At 39.3% G+C, this 21,833-nt stretch overlaps 2 protein-coding genes across 2 annotated transcripts in view; one reads left to right on the plus strand and one right to left on the minus strand.

Moving 5' to 3' along the window:
• Positions 1–168: 168 nt before the first annotated feature.
• ash2l (ash2 like, histone lysine methyltransferase complex subunit) lies at positions 169–10,588 on the plus strand. Its single transcript, XM_042509722.1, is given in 14 exon segments — positions 169–251; positions 372–466; positions 874–969; positions 2,308–2,403; positions 3,057–3,132; positions 5,337–5,354; positions 5,357–5,435; positions 6,147–6,364; positions 7,072–7,239; positions 7,531–7,724; positions 8,228–8,320; positions 8,404–8,502; positions 8,584–8,643; positions 9,787–10,588. Coding segments are annotated over 14 exon segments (1,473 nt in total). The 5' UTR covers positions 169–178; the 3' UTR covers positions 9,895–10,588.
• Positions 10,589–11,707: 1,119 nt separating this feature from the next.
• LOC121960128 (G protein-coupled receptor kinase 5-like) overlaps positions 11,708–21,833 on the minus strand; it is a 12,114-nt gene continuing 1,988 nt past the window's right edge. Inside the window, exons 2-15 of the mRNA XM_042509731.1 lie at positions 21,292–21,404; positions 20,304–20,381; positions 20,076–20,173; positions 19,187–19,279; positions 18,930–18,993; positions 18,393–18,533; positions 17,287–17,477; positions 16,301–16,338; positions 15,687–15,776; positions 14,454–14,662; positions 14,233–14,370; positions 13,192–13,329; positions 12,984–13,115; positions 11,708–12,209 (exon numbers count right to left, since the gene is read on the minus strand). Of these exons, the coding sequence (XP_042365665.1) occupies positions 12,120–12,209; positions 12,984–13,115; positions 13,192–13,329; positions 14,233–14,370; positions 14,454–14,662; positions 15,687–15,776; positions 16,301–16,338; positions 17,287–17,477; positions 18,393–18,533; positions 18,930–18,993; positions 19,187–19,279; positions 20,076–20,173; positions 20,304–20,381; positions 21,292–21,404 (1,613 nt within the window). The 3' untranslated portion in view covers positions 11,708–12,119. The remainder of the gene's footprint in view (positions 12,210–12,983; positions 13,116–13,191; positions 13,330–14,232; positions 14,371–14,453; positions 14,663–15,686; positions 15,777–16,300; positions 16,339–17,286; positions 17,478–18,392; positions 18,534–18,929; positions 18,994–19,186; positions 19,280–20,075; positions 20,174–20,303; positions 20,382–21,291; positions 21,405–21,833) is intronic.

A 21,833-nucleotide genomic window follows, 5' to 3' on the forward strand; every position in this document is an offset into this window, starting at 1 on the left:
TACTATTTAGTCAGACTAATAAACACACATACACACATATGTATATATGTGTGTGTACTTTTGTTTTAATTTACTTTTTTAATGATCCCTCTGTTGTGTTAATTGTGTTCAGTTTTATTTGTTAAATTGTATTAATATTATTATTATTATCTTTCTCTTCAGGACCTGTCTTCCCTTCATGACCAATTACGTGTTCCACTGTAACGTGTGCCATCACAGCGGCAACACGTACTTCCTCAGGAAACAAGCAAGTAGGTGCCCTGTTTGTGACCAAATACCGAAAATTAACAAAATAGTGAATTCAAGCTTCGTCATACTTTCTTTCTGCACTTTAAATCTTTGACCAACCAGTGATACTTTCTGCGTTGTAGACTTGAAGGAGATGTGTCTCACAGCGCTCGCTAACCTGACATGGCGGTCCAGAACGCAAGACGAACACCCAAAAACGATGTTCTCCAAAGACAAGGCGAGCATAAGATTTTTCAGTAATTTTGGGGTTCATAGTGGAATATGCTAAATAAAAATGCCACACAATTCTCATTTTCTGCTATCAAAAAATTGCAAAAATGCAAAAAAAAAAAAAAAACAAACAAAAAAAAACAGGCATCTTTTTATTTTTATGGGTCAGAATTGGAATATACAGAATAGAAATGTCACACAGTTCTCTTCTTCTTCTATTAAAAAAAGAAGAAAAAAGATAAAATGACAACAGAAAGTCTTCTGAAATCAGAAATTGTCCCAGGTTAAAAAAAATCAACCAATTATAGTCAGTGAGACAAGTGAATATTAAATAAAGAATAATCCCCCATAAAGAGTTGTGATTACTAAATCACTCATCGAAGTATTTTTGTCTTTATGAATTTCTCTCTGCAGGATATCATCCCCTTCATTGACAAGTACTGGGAGTGCATGACAACTCGTCAGAGACCGGGGAAGCTCACCTGGCCCAACAACATCGTGAAGACGATGGTAACGCCGTGAAGTGTGTGTAAAACGTGTGAGCCAGCAGGACTGGACGGGTGTGACGTGTAGCCAGCAGCAGTGGGGAGACATTTAGGTCCAGACGCTCTTTACTCTCCGAGTAAAGATTGTTTCCATTTCATACGTTTATAATCCGAATCAGAGCAGAATCTGGTTTTATTGCCAAGTGCATTTACATTGACTTGGTGTTATTGTGTAAAAAAATTAACATAAAGGAAGAATAAAAACATTGAATTGAAAAAGTGTAAAAGATAAAAATATAGAAGCAATTTAAAAATATAATGAAAAAACAATACAAAGAACACAAAATGTATGTGCAAAAATAATGCCAAACATATGCCAAACTACAGGCAGAAGCTGTGTGACCCGTCATGCCCTTCACAGCTCTTCACTCTGGGTTTCCGGCACGTTTTCCAAAATATTAGATGGGCGATGACATGCTGGTCTCTGTGTAAAAAAGCAAAGCCGGTTTAATGAAGGATCTTTGTTGCGGTGGTATTGCAGGATCTCTGTAGGGCCGCCCACTGAAAGCCCGAAATTTGAAACATCAGTTGTAGACGGCTGAGATTCCCTCAAGTCAAACAGGCCTTTTTTGTTTTTGTTTTGTTATTTTTTTGTCCGTCTGTGTGCAGTGGAGGCATATTCGTCCCCAGATTTAGCTGCAGAGTGAGCACTCTTCACCGTGATGCTGCTGCCCAGAGGAAGAGAAGATTTTCCCGTCAGGCTCCCTGATAATGTTATCTGCTTACTTGTGCTAAAAAGTGGTGAATTTACAGCTCACAGCAACTTCATATGATACAATCATTTCATTTATTTATTATACGAACAACACATTAATCAGCATTTCTGTAGATGTGCCAGTGTGCCATCAGGCTAATATTCACCTGCAGTCCTTTTGCAAGATTTGGCAAAATTCACATAACGACAGCAGGACAACGTAAAGACAGCAACAGCTACAACAAACAGGAACAAGAACAAGAATAACAAGAATAAAAAAATCTTCAAAAATAAATAAAAGGTTAAAAATATGATCAGTATGTTTTGTTTGATATCCAGTGTGTCAGTGTGTGTCACTGTCTCCCCAAACGTCCCTCTGAACCTCGGTCAAACTCTAAATGGTTTTAAAGGGAACAGACAGCTGAATATTGAACATCATTCTCAGTCGATTCTGTCCAGTTCTTCAAATGCTTTGAATCTCCGTTATCTGCAGTTTTTTAAAGCCCCAAACTTTTGACCCCTTTATGAAGGAAATTTACAGATTAAAAAAATGTAATGCTTTTAATGTAATTACATAGTAAAAGTTTTGTGACGTGCTTTTTTTTCCAGAGTAAAGAGCGAGACGTCTTCCTGGTGAAGGAACACCCCGACCCCGGCAGCAAAGACCTAGAGGAGGAGTACCCCAAATTTGGCCTGTTGGATCAGGTACTCACGGCTCAGCTGCAGAAACAGAAAGATGTTTGTTTAAAGCATTTTATTGAGAGGGATTAATTTGCACAAATTATTAAAAAATATACACAAACAGAAATGATTGAAAACAACTGTAGCATGAAAATGTTAGTGCACTGAAATAACGAGTTCAGACACCACTCTTCTCTATTAAAATATGAAAATAAACAATGATAATAAAAAAGAGAAACAAACAAAACAACAAACAAAATGCACAACCCACCCAACCTCGACAAAAAATAATCAAATGGCATCACACTGTTGTTGTTTTCTCCAAATATTGAATAAAAAAGATTCCAAGATGGCATCAAATAATTTCATCTGCTCGTTTCTAATAAATCTGATCCTCTCCGGCTCAGGAGCACTGACGATATCATCAGTGAATATAATATACGTTAGGGAAGCTTCCACCCCTCCACTGCGTCAGAAAGCACTTCTTAGCTGACAAAAGTGTTGTTAAGTTGTCTGATGTCTCAGAAATATTAAAAGTAACAGCTTGTGGCTCAGGCTCAATTCTTGAATCAAGAATTTCTGAAATTATACCGAAAATGTTGCCGATGTTTGTTTGTGAGTTTTGCGTGTTTTTTTATATCTGAAGTCTAATTTGAGTTTGTGTTTCTGTTCTGCAGGACCTGGGAAACATCGGACCGTCGTACGACACACAGAAACAGACCACTGCCGCTCCCGCTGCCGGAGGACTCAACGGTAAGAATAAAAACCCGAATCTAAACTGAAAAATAAACATGTCACATGTCATCATTCTGTATCAACAAAAGCCATGTGCAGGTAATGTCTGACATCACCGGCCCGTTTATAAACGCCGCTAAAGCTGAGAGTCGGAGCGTGTTAAAAGTGGTGACCATGGCGATTTTGTGCATTGTGTTCCAGGTGGATCTTCTTTCTCAGGTGAATATTTGTTGGTATTTTGGCATCTGGAGCTGATCGGTGTGTTTTTTGTGTGTCTGGATAGAAGTTGGCCCTGAGGTTTTCTCAAAAGGCATCTTGCGGACAACTTCATCCAAACCCCCCCCCCCCCCCCACCCCCCCCACCCCCTCCTGTCTGCTCTCTGCACCCCCCCCCCCCCCCCCCCCTAAAGCTTTGATCGGTGAACGTAGCTTCCTCGTCTCTGGCTTGCTGCTGTCGGGCTCTGAAATCCCCTAAAAATCTCCTGAAATGACACTCGACTCTCCGAATGGCGACATGTGTGTGAGAGCCGAGTGCCATTTTTGATTTGCCATCGGCTTTCATCCAATGCTGATTAGCCTCATCCTCTCGCCTCCATTTGTAATTTTTGTGGTCAGATCATCATCCAAATACTCACTGAATTCTGTTAAATGTGAGTTTGAAGGTTAAAATGCAAAGTTGTAGTTTGTAAGTTGGAAAACATGATGGGATTTTTGAAGATTTTCAAAGAGAGACATATTTTATTTTTATTTCTTAGTTTATTTGACAGCGACGATGCAGCCAACAGGGGTTAGAGAGGGGTTAATTTGAACAAAATATTTAAAAAAAATACACAAACAGAAATTATTGAAAACAAATGTAGCGTGAAAATATTGGTGCATTGAAATAACAAGTGCAGTCACTCTTCTCTCCAGGATTTTTAAAATGATGCGGCAAACAGTCGAAAACCAGTTACTGATGTGATGCATAACAGGCTTCTATCCAAGGCTGATTTACAGCCTCTGTCCCTGTTTGGGCTTTTCTATCTTAGAATAAAACTAAACATCTTAAAAACATGCATCAAATTAGGCACAAAATAACATATTTTCAAGATCTCATAAAATGTACAAGTTAACATATTGACGTAGGGACAATTTATACGGCAACTTTTCCTGCATGAAACGTTTGTTTCAATTTGACCTTTGATTCACACGACAACAGCGTTTCTGGGACTTTAGAAATCAGGTACCAGAGTGTAATATTTTGGAAACGCCACCGCTTCTGTGCAGATCCCGTGAGAACGGTGACGTCACGGCCGCATTTAAAGCGTGCACGTGCACGGTCTTCTTCTGTGGTGTGTCATTACAAAGTTACACCACCAGCTTCTGGCCCTTCAGTGAATATTACAGCGGTTTAGTTGTTTTTGCAGATCTGCGTACACGAGGATCGTTCTCACGATGTTATCATATTAATGCAAAGTTTAAAAACCCCCACAACTTTTACATTTTTATTAGGGCCGTTCTCATATAAACGTGTCACCCAAAATCAAAAATACATATTTTTGCGCTCACTGTTTTGGTGTGAGCTGCAGAGTGTTTGAGATATCGGCCGCAGAGATGTCTGTCTTCTCTCTAATGTAATTAAACTAGATGGTGCTCGGCCTGTGGTGCTCAAAACACTGAAAACTTTATACTTTCTGCAGAACGACACCTGCCAACCCTGTCGCTTTTTTCCACGTTTTGTGGAATATTTGCACGTTTTAATATCTGAACTAGTTGACTTGATATAGTTTTTCAGACACGATGGAGAAACAAACACTATCATTTGAGTTATAAGCTTCCAAAAGGCAAACAGTGCTTTGCTGTTTACATTTTTAAACATTTTTTTCTCGTCTGTATATAAAGAGTTTGATTTTCCATCTAACTGATGTTATTCCAGTGAAGGGAGAGCAGAAATAGAGCAATGTGGGTCACATTCAAGAGGCTGATAGTGTTTGGAAAATGCCACGCCAACTAATTGCTGCCTTTTTTGTGCCTGCTGTTTCCCCGTGTTCACCAAACGCTAAATAACCTGCTTTTACTTTGTGTGCGAATCTTTGTGTGTGTGTGTGTGTGTGTGTGTGTGTGTGTGTGTGTGTGTGTGTGTGTGTGTGTGTGTGTGTGTGTGTGTGTGTGTGTGTGCGCGTGCATGCATGCATGCATATTTTAACACTCAGGAGTGTAATCTGTCTTGTGTTATTTTGAAGGTGCTTTGGCTCCTGGCCCCGAAAAGGAAGAGGGGCCAAACGTAAACAGCAGCAGCAGCAGGAAGGCACAGCTGCAGGAGCCACTAAGAGAACCAGAAGGTATAGGACACACACACACACACACACACACACACACACACACACACACACAGAGTGTTGAGTGTTGCAGTTTAAATTTAAAGATGTCGGAGCACTTTATTATGTTCATGAGCTTTCAAACTGTAATGTGGAAACGATAAGGACGCTACAAAGAAGACGTGTTGTGTTTTATCGCTCAGAGCGGTCAAACGTGTTAATAAATACAACAACATTTACAGGATAGTATAAATCAAAGACAACAAGAAGCCCAGAAAACAGAGTGGAAAAATTGTCACGTTTTTGTATTTGTTCACGTTTGAAAATGTTGTTTATATATTGTAAAATAATGAGAGGCGGCGTTGATAGTTTGTCATGTGACTCATGCGTAGCTATTTAGCACGGCTGTGAATGCTCGCGTTATTTCACTCTACGCGACCTCCTGTGTCGTCTATGAAAAAGGCCGCTCTGGACAGTATATTTCCTTCCTTCCTAAACGCAAACTTACCCAACTTACTCACTCAGCTTGTGCTCCTTTTCCCCTAAATTATCTTATTATCTTTGCACCTCTTTATAATAAATCTGTATCTTTTATTATGTTTTATTGCTCTGTAAAGCACTTTACAGCTGCACGCAGCTGCTCACTGCTCTGCAGAGGATGGATCACATGTAGAGGACAGTTTCTCTGCATAACGCACATGAAAATAAAGAATTCTTCTTCCTCCTTTACCGCAGCGACCCTCTGTTCTCGGCCCAGCGCCTGCCTCCTCACGGTTACCCCTTGGAGCACCCGTTTAACAAAGACGGGTACCGTTACATCCTGGCAGAGCCGGATCCTCACGCTCCGGATCCGGAGAAGCTGGAACTGGACTGCTGGGCCGGAAAACCCATTCCTGGTGATCTGTACAGGGCCTGTCTGTACGAGAGGGTGCTGCTGGCCCTACACGACAGAGGTACAAGTTGTTTAACCGTAACCCTTTGAAACCTTTGCAAATTTAGCTTAATTTCTTTCCAAAACATGGGAGGAAGGCAGTTAGCAACAACAAAAAAATTTGTAAGAAATAAGTAAAAAAAATAATAAAAAAGACACCAAACAAACAGAAACAGAGTGAAAAAAAAGAAGAGCAAGAAATGACCTGAAAAAATTATGCGTTTTTAAATCTACTTTTTTTTTTGTCATTTATGGTACATTTCCTGCGAAGCTTCCACCTGCCTTTTGTCCCGTGTTTTAATTAATTTACAAATAAATGAAGAAGACTTGAACTTTCCACTAGATATTCGTGCATTCAATTTTTTATAGGTGAATCTCAGTTTTATACTTTTGAAACACCAAACAAACAAACAAAAAGGAAATGTGAAAAAAAAGAAAATAAAAGCCTGAAATAACCTTTAAAAAAAGCTAAAAATAATAATAATTCTGTAAAATCATTTTAAATATCTTATTATGATAATTATAGTTTCCTGGACATTTTTCCCTAGCTTTTTTTAAAAACAATTTTAAATCTACTAATTTATACCAATTTATGGGACATTTCTTGCCAAGTTGCTGATTGCTTTTTGTCTGGTGTTTTTCAAAGAAATTTCAAGGGGTTAAATAAGAAAGTTACTTTTTGTCACGTTTATATGATGAACACAAGACAAACTCATGTTCACGCTGCAGCGCCTCAGCTGAAGATCTCTGACGACCGCCTGACTGTGACCGGGGAGAAGGGCTACTCCATGGTGCGAGCCTCGCACGGCGTGCGGAAAGGCTCGTGGTACTTTGAGGTCACGGTCGATGACATGCCTGCAGAGACGGCGGCTCGGCTCGGCTGGTCTCAACCGCTCGGTCAGTGGGGCTCCTGTCTTACACGAAACTCTTTACACTCAGAAAGATACTTTGCATGAAACCTCACTAACTGTTTCCTGAACACACACATTCCTCTCAAATCATGTAAACTTTCTTTCATATGAAACAACCTTTTTTGATATTATTAGATAATAGATGGTTTTTAGCTCTGAACATGATAGAGAGATAGAGAGAAATCGGTTTTCAGTTGTGTTTTTGATTTTAATAGCTGAAAATAAGGCACTTAAGGACTTTTTAGGATCATTCTTGAAATGCTGTGATCTATTTTAGGCAACCTTCAGGCGCCTCTGGGTTACGACAAGTTCAGCTACTCGTGGCGCAGCAAGAAGGGCACGCGCTTCCACCAGTCGATAGGAAAGCATTACTCCTCGGCCTACGGCCAGGGAGACACGCTGGGCTTCTTCATCGAGCTGCCTGACAATACAGAGACCGCCAAGGCTCTGCCGGACACGTACAAGGACAAGGTAACACCCGAAACACCGTGACACTCACACCAAAGCTGCACTGACACTGAAGCTGCACACACACACTGAATCTGCACACACACTGAGGCTGCACACACACTGAATCTGCACACACACTGAAGCTGCACACACACTGAGTTTTAAGGTGTGTAACTTTTGCTGGTGACATTTTAAACATGGAGAAAAAACAGAAATAAGTACAATGAAAAGATTTATCATTTCTAAAAAAAAAAAAAAAGAGAGAAATGTAGCTTATTTAGCTTAGTTGATCTTTTGTAAATGTGTAATCAGTAAGTATAAAATACCCTCCACAAATACAAAAAAAGATTTGGAAAATGCAGCTGCTAATGCACAAAAAAAATCCAGTGTACGTGAATGGTCATGTGATATGCGTTTCCTGACGTGTTTGTATGGATGGAGATTATTTCTGTTTTTATTTTTATAAAATTCTCAAACTTACACAACTTCATTTTTGACCTGTTGAATCCGCTCTCTCTTTTCAGGCTCTTATTAAGTTCAAGAGCTACCTGTACTTTGAGGAAAAGGACTATGTGGACAAAGCAGAAAAAAGCTTGAAGTCAATGAGCCCCAGCAGGGTGAGAAAACCTTTCAAAACAAAATCCAGTAAAAAAAAAATGGTGCTGCTCGCTGCTGTAAACTCGTGGATGCTGTTTTCCAGATGATCTTCTATAAAAACGGAGTGAGCCAAGGTGTCGCCTTTGAAAACCTGTTTGAAGGCATGTACTTTCCCGCCATCTCACTCTACAAGAGCTGCACGGTCAGTACGCGTGTTGTGTTTCGATTTTTTGTCTTAATTATTTTTAGTGTGCTAAACTTTACATTCTCACTCTCTTTTCAGGTGTCAGTTAATTTTGGGCCACATTTCAAACACCCTCCGAAGGACCTCAAGTACCAGCCGGTGAGAGTTTCTGTAAAAATCACATCTGCTGTTGTTTGATTAATCCACTGTGGTTGCTCTTGTGACTCTGCACCACTCTGGAACCTGATATCTCAGGAAACTCCATCTTTTTTTTTTTTTTTTACAAATTTGGCACAAACATCTGTTTGAACCGTGAGTTGATAAGATTTTGGTGGTCAAAGGTGTAGGTCACTGTGAACTCATCTGTCTCGTTTTTTTGAACGCGATAACTCAAGAGTGCCTTGAGGGAGTTTTACAAATTTGGCACAAACGTTTGCTTACACTCAACAATGGAATAATTCGATTTTGGTGGTCATAGGTCCAAGGTCACTGTGACTGATTTGATTTGGTGGTTAGAGGTGTAGGCCATTGTGACTCTGACTGTCTCAAGAACACCTTGAGGGAATTTGTCCAATTTAGCACAAACGTCCACTTTGACTTGACGGTGAATTGATTGGTTTTTGGTGGTCAAAGGTTGCTGTGCACTCCTTTGTCTGATTCTTGTCAACGTAATATCTTAAGGAACACCTTGAGGGATTTTTTTTAATTTGACACAAACATCCCCTTTGACTCAAGGATAAACTGATTTTATTTTGGTGGTCATGGCTAATAGCCCACTGTCACATTGTGTCCTTCTTGTAAACAGACTACCTCAAAATCCCTTGAAGGAATTTTCATCAAATTTGGCACAAACGTCCATTTGGACTCTATGATGAATTGGTTTGATTTTAGTGGTTAGAAGTCAAAGGTCAAGGTCAGGGAGACCTCATCTGTCTCTTTCTTGTTAACAAGATATCTCAAGAAAGCTGTGAGGGAATTTCTTCAAATTTAGCACAAACGTTCACTTGTACTCAAGGATGAACTGACTACATTTTAGTGATCAGAGGTCACTGTGACCTTGCATCCTTCTCATTTTTGTGAAAGCAGAAAGCATGTTTTCTGTCTGTCACTCGCCGTCATATCTCAGGAATAAAAATGGAGACTTTTGGTCAGATGTTGAGTTGGTGACACTAAACTGCTGATTGCAGAGATGTTGTGTTTGTGAAGCGTCCACGTTTTCACAGACATGGATTTAAACCTGAACAGGTTTACGGAGACATACGACGACGAGGCGGTAATTTTAGTATCTTTTCTCCATCTCAGATGAGCGACATGGGCTGGGGCGCCGTGATCGAACACACTCTGGCCGACATGCTGTACCACGTGGAGACGGATGTGGACGGACGGCGCAGCCCTCCGTGGGAAGGCTGAACACAGCTCGATACTCAGTACGCTCACACGCCCCAGTCAAAACATCGATCAGCCTCTGACCGTAAAATCAAACACCACATGCTGCAGTAGCACAAAAAAAAGTTATGGCTGATTTGCAACGTAAGTTTTGGAAGACCTCAAATACGCTCTAAAAACGACAACACCAAGCTGAAAGTGAATGGCTGCGTATTATTTTTTGTTAGCGTGCCATCTGCAGACATTCCTCTCTGAACATCTGACGACTGAATCGACTTATTTTTGGTGCTCTGCTCTAAAATCTGTATATTTTGAAGTTTTGCGGTAGAGACTCATCATGTTGAACCTCTGATGTTCTGCATGTCGTCGCGGCCAAACAGACCGACACCGACACGTCACCTGTAGACGAGAGCTGATTCTCAAGTCTTTAGTGGATTCAGTGGTTTTTTTGCTAAATTTATTTGTTTTACAATGTGTGTCAGTTATTTACTGTTTTATACTCTGGGTTAAATAAATAAAAAATGCTACATGGACAAGGTGAAACTCATTCATGAAATTTGGATTTCAAACGAAGAAATTTCACTTCAAACTTTTGTTACTGATGTTTTTTTGCTTGTACATCTTTAAAAGTAAATAGGGCTGCAAGAAACGTTTTTACCCTTTTCCACAAAAATTAGTATAAAAATCCACAGAAATTAGGCCAAATTAGACTCCTTTCCCATTGCCAGGAGACCAGAGCAGCGAACAGTAAGCTAGTATGCCTTACCTCATTCTCCTGAACGTGATATTTTAACCCTTTGAATCAACATCAGTTTGCCTGTGCTCAGACATCTTCCTCAAGCTATTTCACACTTTCAAACTTAAGCAAATTGGTTTGATTTCTTTACAAAACATGGAGGGAAAAAAGGCACTTGACAAGAAATATCCCACAATTGTAAAGAAAAAAAACAATAAGTGAAAGTTGACATGAAAAAAGCTTGAAGACACTTTTGTTCGACATTTTTCCCCACAAATTTAACATGCTAGCATTATTAGCACAAGTCTATGGCATTTCTTATTGCATAAATTAGCTTAGCGGTTAGCTGCCTTTTCCTCTACCTCATAATAAATCCAGGATAAATGGATGAATCACACACAAAACTTCAAACTTCAAACTCTTTATTGTTTCTTATCTGTGAAATAAAAGTAAATAAAAGCTTGTTTTTTTCCCACTGAAGGAAATTGTTTTTAGTTTACAAATATGTACAGGAGGTCTGCGTCGCCAGGACTCGAACCCGCACATCTGGCTGCGGCGAAGGGTACGTATCGAGGCAGAGCTTCAGGATGGAGTCGCAGCAATGTGCGTCCTCTCCAGCTCCGCCCCCTCGTCTAAATATGGTCACTTCTGGCTCCAAAAAAACATGATGGCGTCGACCACAATGCAAAACTCAAGATCTCGAAACGTCCATAAACCACCGGGTGACGTCAGGGTAGCTACCTTCATTTCTTTTTTAGAGGGTATGTGTCGACGTCACTTCCCGCCTGAACACGCCCCCTTAGAGACAGTTTGGAAACAGCGAAAACGAAAATCAAATTAAGAGCTGCTGGACCAACAATCGGCTATCTTGACGTTTATATTTACCTGATTTTGACACATTAATTTAAAATTTGTTTATTTAATCAGCCACTAGATTTAAAAAGAAAAATGTTAAAAATCAAATCATGTAATCAGCTGATAATAAGTCAACTTACAGTGTCCAGTGTACCGACACATGTAAATATATGTATAATTTACTTGTACATTTGATACTTAAGTACGTTTATTACCTGAAAATTACTTTTGATACTTAAGTTCTGTCTGTTTCTGTGCAGCGATCAGTTTTCTTCAGTTTGCTTCGAGCAAACGCTGCCGCTCGTCTTTCTGCTCCTCAGCGGGCGTAACCGCGCGTTGTAACGTTAACGTGCATACCCTCTATACGGCTCGTGTTCATGAAGTCACACTTGTACCAAAATTCAAGTACTTAACAAACAAGCTACAAATTTGATTTAAAAACAAAGAATGTGTTGTTGCGTGTGTGACGAAACACTAAATTTCTGCACCTTTTTTTACCTGAGACGAAGTGAAGTGCTTTTATACTGAAGTTCGGTGTTAAAGACTAAAAAAACTGTACAAACACAAAAACAAACGTATTTCATGCTGTTATTTACAGGGGCGAACAGAGCGGCCGTCTTTTGCTGCTCCGGGTGTTTGTAAGGCAGTCTGAGCGTCCTCAGAGCGTCGAGCTGACCAGTCCGGACTTCAGGAAGCTCTCATTGGACACCAAACTCTGTTTGCTCTCGTCTGATGAGTCCGAGGGGTGCTGTCGGAAACAAGAAATATTCAGCCGACGCATAAATACACACTGACGCTCTGAGAAACAGTCAGTTGTTGGTGGAAAGTACAAATCTGAGGTAACTTTCTACTTCTGCTCCACTATATCCCAGAGGTAAATATTGTAGTTGTACTCAGTTTTTCATGCTCCTCCTGTCCCGTGAAATCCATGTGTCTCCAGATGTGTTGATTTTGAATGTTTGTGGTGAACGTAAGCTGGACTGGACCTAAATATTTGTATTTTTTAGTATTTATTTATTTGCACAGTAAAAACAAAACATCAACAAACTAGAAGCAGATTTTGCAGGAAAATCCAGAGAGGCTTATACGAATCTCACGTCTAAAAGAAATAAAAAGGAAGTAAAGAATCCTACAATATTAAGAAATAAGATCAATAAAGTACAATAAAAATGCCTACAGGATACCGTTTGAGTATTCGGATCTCTGATTCAGTTTTCAATATTTGTATTCCAGTTTGTTCGTTTTGACTATTTTACAAAGTTTCCACAGCTTTGGAAAACCTGGAAAAGTCAGTTAAAATCCTTGAAAGTTTTAGAAAAGTCATGAAATTTTTATTGTACGTAATGAAAGCGTTACTGTAGTCTTCCCTGGATGATCTTCCACGTAATCTAACATAACAGGAAATTTATTTTCTGTAGTGCTGGTTTGTTGAGATTCCTCTGCTTCCCTGTGTGGTTTTAGTACTTTTACTCAAGTAAAAGGTGCTAGTACTTCTTCTACCACTGCAGTAATGTTCGCTTACGTGTCTGCGGAAGATTCGGTCCAGCAGGCTGCGTTTGGGGCTCTCGGGGGGTTGAGACCAGTCCAGGTCTGGAGATCGAGATCCTTGAGGGCCAAAGAGATTCAGCTGCCTGAAACATCCCGTCTCTATCACCTTACAGAGGAGGCAGACGGTGAGGGTTACACTTTTCGGACGTACGTTTTCTGATGTAGCCTAGAGGTGAACGTACCTCGTTTTGCCAGGTTATAGGGACGCTGCCCGTGTTGAACTTGGAGTAGAAGTAGTCGTCCTTCTGGTCCAGAGTGACCCCCTTCACCGTGGAGAACTCTTCGATGTCCTGCACGTCGCTGCAGTAAACCAGTCTGGGCTACAGGAGGGAAAACACATCACAACACACAGTGAGTACGAACTGAAACTCAGCTTTTCTACCTTCAAACTCATCACTGCTGGTGGAAGGTGGTGTACTTTTACTACTTAACTACAAATCTGAGGTACCTGTACTTCAGGGTTTCCGTTTTTCTCTACTTTATACTTCTGCTCTGCTTCATCTCAGGAGGAAATATTGTACTTTTTACTGCACAACATTCATTTAATACCTCGAGCTACTATCTAGATTCAGATTAATAACAGGAAATATAATAAATGAAGGAATTATGATGTTATTATTAATATAAGGCCGTTGAAATTAACCCTTTCAAACCTGCACTGACAAAATAGATATTGACAGAAATAATATCTATTATTTTAGGGGTAATTTCCTGTTTCCTGTTACTGTTTATAATTTTTATAGGCGATTTTAAAAACTGCATTTTGTGTGCAGAGCGGTATGAGTGTGAGTATTTGACGCTGCAAGAAAAAATATGATTAAAAAAAATCAATGTTGATGGTAATCATTGACATATCACCGGCTGTGGAAATTTTTAAAAAAAATCTACTTAGCATGTAAATTAAATGTAATTGAATGTGATTTTTTTTTCATCTAAAAACACAGTGGCATTGTAAAAAAACTGGAATCCAAAGGGTTAAAATTCTAATGATATTTATTTGACATTAATGATGAAGACTGATGTTGGTTGAAAAATAAACTAAATGAAAGTAGAAAATCTCATTAATGAATAATAATTTTTATAGTTTTTTCAAGGCCTGAATACTTCTGTCGCTGCCCAGTTCGGTTTATGTAACCAAAAAAAAAAATGTATACACGGATGTGCAGAAAAAATTATGTGTCTCAACCATTTTTCATTGGATCAATTTTGGGAGGAGTACTTGCATCAGGTTTGAAGGGAGGCTCGACGAGTCCGGCCTCCAGCATCCTGAAGTTGATCTTTTTGAAGAACGAATGCAACTTTACTTCTCTGCCGCCGGAGCTCCTGCAGCCGAGCCGCTGTTTCGGATCTTTGTGCAGCAGCTGCGACACAGGAAATAAAAGAAAACCCGTGGATTCCTTGAAATGTGGTCTTCGGATTTGAACGGATCAGTTTCTGGACTCACCAAGGAGCAGAGGTCTTTGACCGCCTTGCTGAAGTTGTCACCATATTCCACCTCCTCCGTCTGGATCCTCCTCTCCATCTCGGAGGGTGTAGGATGCTCCCCGCGGGCTCGCAGTGGAGGCTGACCGGCGGTCATCTCATAGATCAGACAGCCGAGACCCCACCAGTCCACGCTCGTCCCGTAGTGTTCGTGTCCGATCACCTCCGGAGCTGAAAGGAGGGAATCGCGGATCTTTAACTGTCCGCTGCAGCCCGTGAGCGACAATCTGCTTAACTTACTGATAGAGTTTTTATGTGATTTAAGGAGGTTTCAGTCCCATCCAGACATCAAAATGACCTTTTTTGAGTTAACAGAGACACAAAGATTCATTATGAGGCGATTTTTCAGAATAACGGGAGGCCGGTCGCTGCAGCCCCAAACATATGTCTAGGATTTTAGGACATTTCTTTGTTTTAAGGGCATTCGTTGGTTTTTAGGACATTGCTCGGGATTATACGATATTTCTCAGATGCTGGGACATTTTCAGGATTTTAGGAAGTTTTTTGGATTTTAGGACATTTTTAGGATTTTAGAAAGTGTCTTGGATTTCAGGACATTTCTCAGATTGTAGGACATTTCCTGTATTTTAGGACATTTTTAGGAATTGTGGATTTTCCACAGATTCTGGGACACTTCTTGAATTTTCAGACATTTCCAGGATTTTAGGACATTTCTTGGATTGTAGAGCATTCTCAGATTTTAGGGCATTTCTCAGATTTTAAGGTATTTCTTGTATTTTAAGACATTTCTAGGATTTTAGGACATTTCTTTGTTTTAAAGGTGTTTCTTGGTTTTTAGGACATTTCTCAGATTCTTGGATTTTAAGTCATTTCTAGAATTTAAGGATTTCCCTTGGATTTTGGGACATCTCTTGGATTTTAGGACATTTTGTAGGTTTTTTGGATATTTCTTGGATTAAAGTACATTAGGGTCTTTTTTGGGGGTGTGGGGGATCCTCCTCTGGCACTTTTTTGATCAACAAGCTCTATTTTGATGCTGTTTTAAGCACTCTGGCTCCTCATGGACACTAAAGTACAGAAACATTTTGGCTCGGGGTCTGTAAGTTAAGTATCACCGCTGTAAAGCCTCCCAGAGCTGCAGGAATCAGCCTCTGGGGAATTGTTGCTGAAAGCCGTCACTCTTTGTCCTCGGACTTGTTTGTCCTGAATCGATCACGGCGAGGTTCATACGTACCCATGTATCCCAGTGTTCCCACTCTGCCTCGCACCAGATTTCCCTCAGACAGCCTCACAGCCAGGCCCAGGTCTGAGATACGGATGTGTCCTAGAAGGAGCAAATACCAGAAAATCCACTGAACCGGTTTATATTTCTTTGTCGTTGTGACGGACTTTCCCTTCATTAATTTAACCTGTTTCCCTGTGGCTCAGCTGAGGCGTGCAGCCGGAGCTGGAACCAACACAGTAACCATGTGACAACCGCAGCCGCGCTACCCAGTAATTACGTAGACACGCAAAACCAAAAGGTATCTCCAGGTTTCCAAACATGCTGCCAAGAATGAACGAACAGGTGCAGGGTTTTCTTAAAATAGACGCCACGCCTGATTCCCACAGGCCTTCCACTTCCTCAAACCGCCTTTGTTCGAACGCTTGTCAAAATACCGTCAACACGACCGTCTGGCTCAACTCGACCTGTTATCATCATTCAGGCTAATTTCACAGCTAAAAATAACCGAGGTGTTTCGTCATGCTCTCGGTTTGGAATCTGGTGTTCCTTAAGTTTATGACAGGACGTAAGTCGTTGCGTGAGATTCATTTATTGCATGAGAAACAAACAGGAGGTTTACGTACCGTTGTCGTCCAACAAAATGTTCTCTGGTTTCAGATCCCTGCAAAGTCAAACGCAGTATATCTGTCAGTTTGTAGTACTTTTGAACCCTGAGCAAATTAGTGCAGAATCTTTCAAAAACATGGAAAAAAGGCAAAAAGTAACTTGGTGAGAAATGTTCAACAAATTGCAAAAATTGGTACATTCAGAAAACTATGTTTAAAAAGCAAAGGGAAAAAAGTTTTACGTTAAAAAGAAAAAATATGTTTACAGCTAATTAACAAAACTACAATTTAAAATTCTGTTTCAGAATTTTTAACATTTTGAAGCACTTTTTCTGGGTCATTTCCTTTTTTATTTTTTTTTAATGTTTTCATAATTTTCTTTTTTTCTCTCTTTTTTAAAATATGTATGTAATGTAATTTTTTGTTTGGTGCAAGAGTTAAATGTCAAACTCAATGAGACCTTGAGATCTGTCTCATTCTTGTGAACATGATTTCTTAACAACACCTTAAGAGGTTTTTTTTCAAATTTGGCACAAACGTCCACTTGGAGTTAACAATCAGCAAAACAGAATTTGTTGTTTAAAGTACAAATTTACTCTGACCTTGCATTTGTCTCATTCTCATTCTCATTCTCGTAAAAACGAAAACTCAAGAAGGCTGTGAGAGAGTTTACTCAAATTTGGCACAAACGTCCAGAGTTTAGAGTTTGTTGGTCAGGGAGAGGTCAGAGGTCAAGGTGACTTAACTCATGTATTTTTGGCCATAACTTAAGTATGCATACACTGATTATTACAAAATTTCACACAAATGTCTGATAAGATACAACGATGGCGTGAGGACACTTTATACTCAAAAGGCCAAAGGTCAACTTCACTGTGACATCATTATGTTCTGCAAAAACGCTTTTCTGTCCGTTATTCAGCGTCTTATCTACAGATAATTAGGTCGGATATAATGTGGTATTAGTACTTTTACTCGAGCTGCTGAGGCAGGATCGCACTGACCTGTATAATATCGACCTCTGGTGGAGGTGAATTAAACCGCAGCAGACTTCTGCAGCGTAGAATCGCACTCTGACTTTCTCCAGGCCGGGCTCACCGATGTTATAAATGTGAAACCTCAAGTCCCCGCCGCTCATCATGGTCAGGACCATGCAGAGCGCGTGCTTGGTCTCGTAGGCGTACGCCAGGTTCACCTGAAGGGAAAACAGGGACGTGCGTGTTGAAGTGTCGATCCGGTAACCTCTCAAACTCTGCCGGACCAAATGCTCAAATCCATTTAACCTCAGTTTTTTATTCTAATAGAGATCCCAAACTTTCTGGTGAAATGTTTATAAAAATAAATAATAATTTTCAGAGGTTAATACGATCAAAACATTTCATTATGTTACCATTTTTCAAAACAAAACCAAAACCAAAGTCACAACAACAGCTACTTATAAACACGTAAAAAAATATATATTTTTAACAAGTTATTTAGTCCCAGATAACTGAATAATAACTGTCAGAAGAGAAAAAGTGTAATATTTATTGTAGGATTTTTTATTTTTATTTTTGTTAAACAACTCTTTAAAAATAGATTTTTTATCCAATTATTAACTTCTTTTTATTTATTTATTATTATACATTTATTAATATATTTATTTGAGAAAAAAAAGGAAAAATACATTTTTGACATTCAGCAATGGCCCACTCCAAAATGCATCAGCTGGCGTGGGCGAGAAATAAATCAAATATTTCATAACGCACTGAATAACCTGTTAAGAAGAATAATTTGGCTGTAAATACGTCGCTGTTGTTACTTTGGGTTTACAAAATTAGTAAAGCAGTTGGTTTCAGCCCAAAAAGATAAAATGATTATGTATTTTTATAGTTTAAACCTCTTTACTATTGTTTTTTTGTCTTTGGCTTTGGAAAGTTTGAGAGGTTGAAAAGTTTAAAGCTGTCATTATTTTTGTTTTATTTCTGCTGTAATTTTGGGTTTTGAACATGGAGGTCTACTGTGTTTGACTCTAATCTGGAGCCAGACTCGTGTGGACATCAGAGGAAACACTTTTCACCTTGCAGCCTGTAAACTTATTTTGGAAAGAGCATGAGCGCAGTGATCTCACCACAAATCGACTGTCGAGCGCTTCCAGGAGCTCCTTCTCGTTGAGAGCCATGTTTTCTCCCCTCCTCTTCTTCACGTGAGTCTTCTCCAGCTTTTTGCAGGCGTACATCATCCCCGTGGCTCTCACCTGACAGGCCCACACCTGCACACCAACCACAACACGGACATATTCTGAATTATATTTCCTGATGATGGTCAAGCAAAAGAGAAAAATGCCCAGAAATGATCAGAAATTGAGAAAAAATTATCAGGATTTTTTAGAATTATTGTCATTTTATATTTGAAATTATGTTACACACAAAAACGATATTAAATTGCAGCACATTTTCAGGTAATTCTCCTTCTCTTTTTTAAAAAAATATTTACACTTATTTTTTTTCTTATTTTCAGGTAATTTTCTTGAAACATTTTTACTAAATTCTTGCTAATTTTGGGTAATGTCTTGTTATGTTGCTCACTGCCTTTTCGCCATGTCTTTGAAAATCAAACCAGTTTTCTCAGGTTCCAAAGGGTTAAAGTGATGCAGGTTTGGTCTTACCTCTCCAAAGCCTCCTTTCCCGAGGAGTCTGTACTGTCTGAATGTGTGCTTGGTGATGGGCTGCCTTGAGGAGAAACACACATTGTTTTTAATTTGTTCAGACAGTTGAAGTCGTCATGGAAACTCGATGCGGCACACAGTTAGCGGTTAGCACGATGGAGCGTTTCCAAATACAGGCTGATAAACCAGCTACCCAACCACATCACACGTTTTATTTATGTCTTATTTCCTTGTTTCGAACACACACACACACTGACCTCTCCAACATCTTCCACTGCAGGAAACGATCGAAAAACATGCTCTCCTGATACTGGATGAACGGCTCGCCACTCAGGAATTTATGAAGGTCTCTGAGACAGGAAACAGAGAGGTTAGTCCCTAAAACTGTGACACTCAGTTTAAAGCATGAGGGCCAAATCTGGCCCCTGATAGGGTGCCGCGTGGCCCCCAGAACATTTTCTAATTCACAATGAAAATAAAGTGATTCACACTGGGAATTGTTTTTGTACTTTTAGTATAGATAAGGTGCCAGAGAGCATAAAAAAGCATCAAAATAGAGCTTGTTGGTGAAAAAAAGAGCCAGTGGAGGATCCCCCACACCCCCGAGAGAGGTCCTAGATAAGACACTAATGTCCTAAAGTCATAGAAATGTCCTAAAATCCTAAAAACATCTCAAAAATTCTAGAAACATTCTAAAATTCTAGAAACATTCTAAAATTCCAGAAACATTCTAAAATTCTGGAAACATTCTAACATTCTAGAAACATTCTAAAATTCTGGAAACATTCTAACATTCTAGAAACATTCTAAAATTCTGGAAACATTCTAAAATTCTGGAAACATTCTAACATTCTAGAAACATTCTAAAATTCCAGAAACCTTCTAAAATACTAGAAATAAAAAATTCTAGAAGTGAATTCTAGAAGTGTCCTAAAAGCATAGAGATGTTGTAAAGATCCTAAAATTCTTAAAAATGTCCTAAAATCTGAGAAACATCCCAAAATCCAGGAAACATGCTAAAATCCTAGAATTGTCCTAAAACCCAAGAAACATCCCAAAATCTGAGAAATGTCCCAAAATCTTAGCAACATCCGAAAATGTGTGCACACGTGTAGCCAGAATGAGTTTGTGTGTTTTTGGACTCACTCTCGGCAGCTGTGGAAGACGTCCATGCAGGGGTGGAGGTCCAGCATCTGGATGCAGCTCTGCTCGTGTTTCAGCACCACGGACACACACTGATTGGACTGAAGGACACAGGGATGACGGGGTTAAAACGGTGAGAAGGTTTTTGTGATAATATCTGCAGATTAAAGTAGTTACTGCTGATTTGTGCTGCACAGAAGTAAAAAAAGTGTTTTTGTGTCGCTGTCAGACCTGACTCCAGAGGAATCTCTGAATGATGCTGAAGCCGAAGTCTCTCCTCTCTTCATCGGACTTTGTCTCGAAGGCGTCCTGAAGGGCGAAGACATGGATCAGTGTGAGCAGAGGCAGCGTGTGAATGTTACGGGTCAGTGAGAGGCAACATTTCTTAAAGTTTATCAGTTTCAAACTTCAGCTCCGAGACGCTCTGCGTCATTAAAACTGACGATAATCACATCATTTGAACATGTTTCTAGGATTTTAGGACATTTAGGATTCATTTATTCATTCATTCATTTAGGATGTCCTAGGATTTTAGGACATTATGTCTTAGATTTTAGAATGTGTCTGACTTTTTAGGACATTTCTACGATTTTAGTATCTTCTATGATTTTAGATCATTTCTCAGATTCGCGGATATTTCCAGGGTTTTAGCACATTTCTAGGATTTTAATACATTTCTAAGGTTTAGGAAGTTGTTTAGGATTTTAGGACCTTTCTGGATATTTTGGCTATTGCTTGGATTTTATTGTATTTCTTAGATTTTAGGACGTTTCTGGGTTTTTAGGATATAACTATGATTTCTAGAAATGTTTTTTGATTTTAGCACGTTTCTAGGATTTTAGCACATTTCTAGGATTTTAGATAATTCCTCAGATTTTCTGACATTTCCAGGATTTTAGCACATTTCTAGGATTTTATTACATTGCTTTGATTTTAGGACATTTCTGGGCTTTTAGGACATGGCTACGGCTTTAGTTTTTAGGATTTTAGGGCATTTCTGATTTTAGATAATTTCTAGGATTTTAGGATATTAGAAGATTTCTGGGATTTTAGTTCTAGGATCATTTTCTTGTCACCTTGAACTATTTTTGTTATTTTGCAGTTTGTATTTTTTGCATCGCAGCAGTTTGCTCAGGGTTCAGAGGTCTAAATACTTGTGAAAGGTGTCTGAAAGTAGCACAAGAAAAGTGTCTCCAGGTTTCAAAGGGTTAAAGATTACCAGAGCGTCCAGGAGGGACATGTAGTTCTGCAGATCAGGTCGACTCCGACAGAACAGCTGGAACAGTTTCTTGCCGATCGGCTGCTGCACACACATACTGTAGTAGTCTCGTTCTGACGGAGGAAATAAAACATGTTAAAATCACGCAGCAAACCCAAGACAAGCCCCTAATGTCCTTAAATCCCAGAAATGTACTAAAATATTAGAAATGTACGAAAATATTAGAAATGTACCGAAAATCCAAGAAATATCTTAAAATTCTAAGAATGTCCAAAAAGTCTAGAAATATGATCAAATTTGAGAAATATCCTAACACATCGGAAGCATCCTTAAACCCTGGAAATGTCCTAAAATATGAGAAACATCCTAAAATCTGCAAAATATCCTAAAATCCTTGAAAAATCTTAACAATCTAGAAATATCCTAAAATTCTAGAAATGTCCAAAAATCCAGAAAAATCCCCCCAAAATAGAAATGTCCTAAAAATTTTAGAAATGTCCTAAAATCCTAGAAAAGTTGTAAGATCCCAGAAATGTCCTAAA

This window comes from Plectropomus leopardus, chromosome 20 (assembly GCF_008729295.1).
Source record: "Plectropomus leopardus isolate mb chromosome 20, YSFRI_Pleo_2.0, whole genome shotgun sequence".
NCBI lineage: Eukaryota > Metazoa > Chordata > Actinopteri > Perciformes > Serranidae > Plectropomus > Plectropomus leopardus.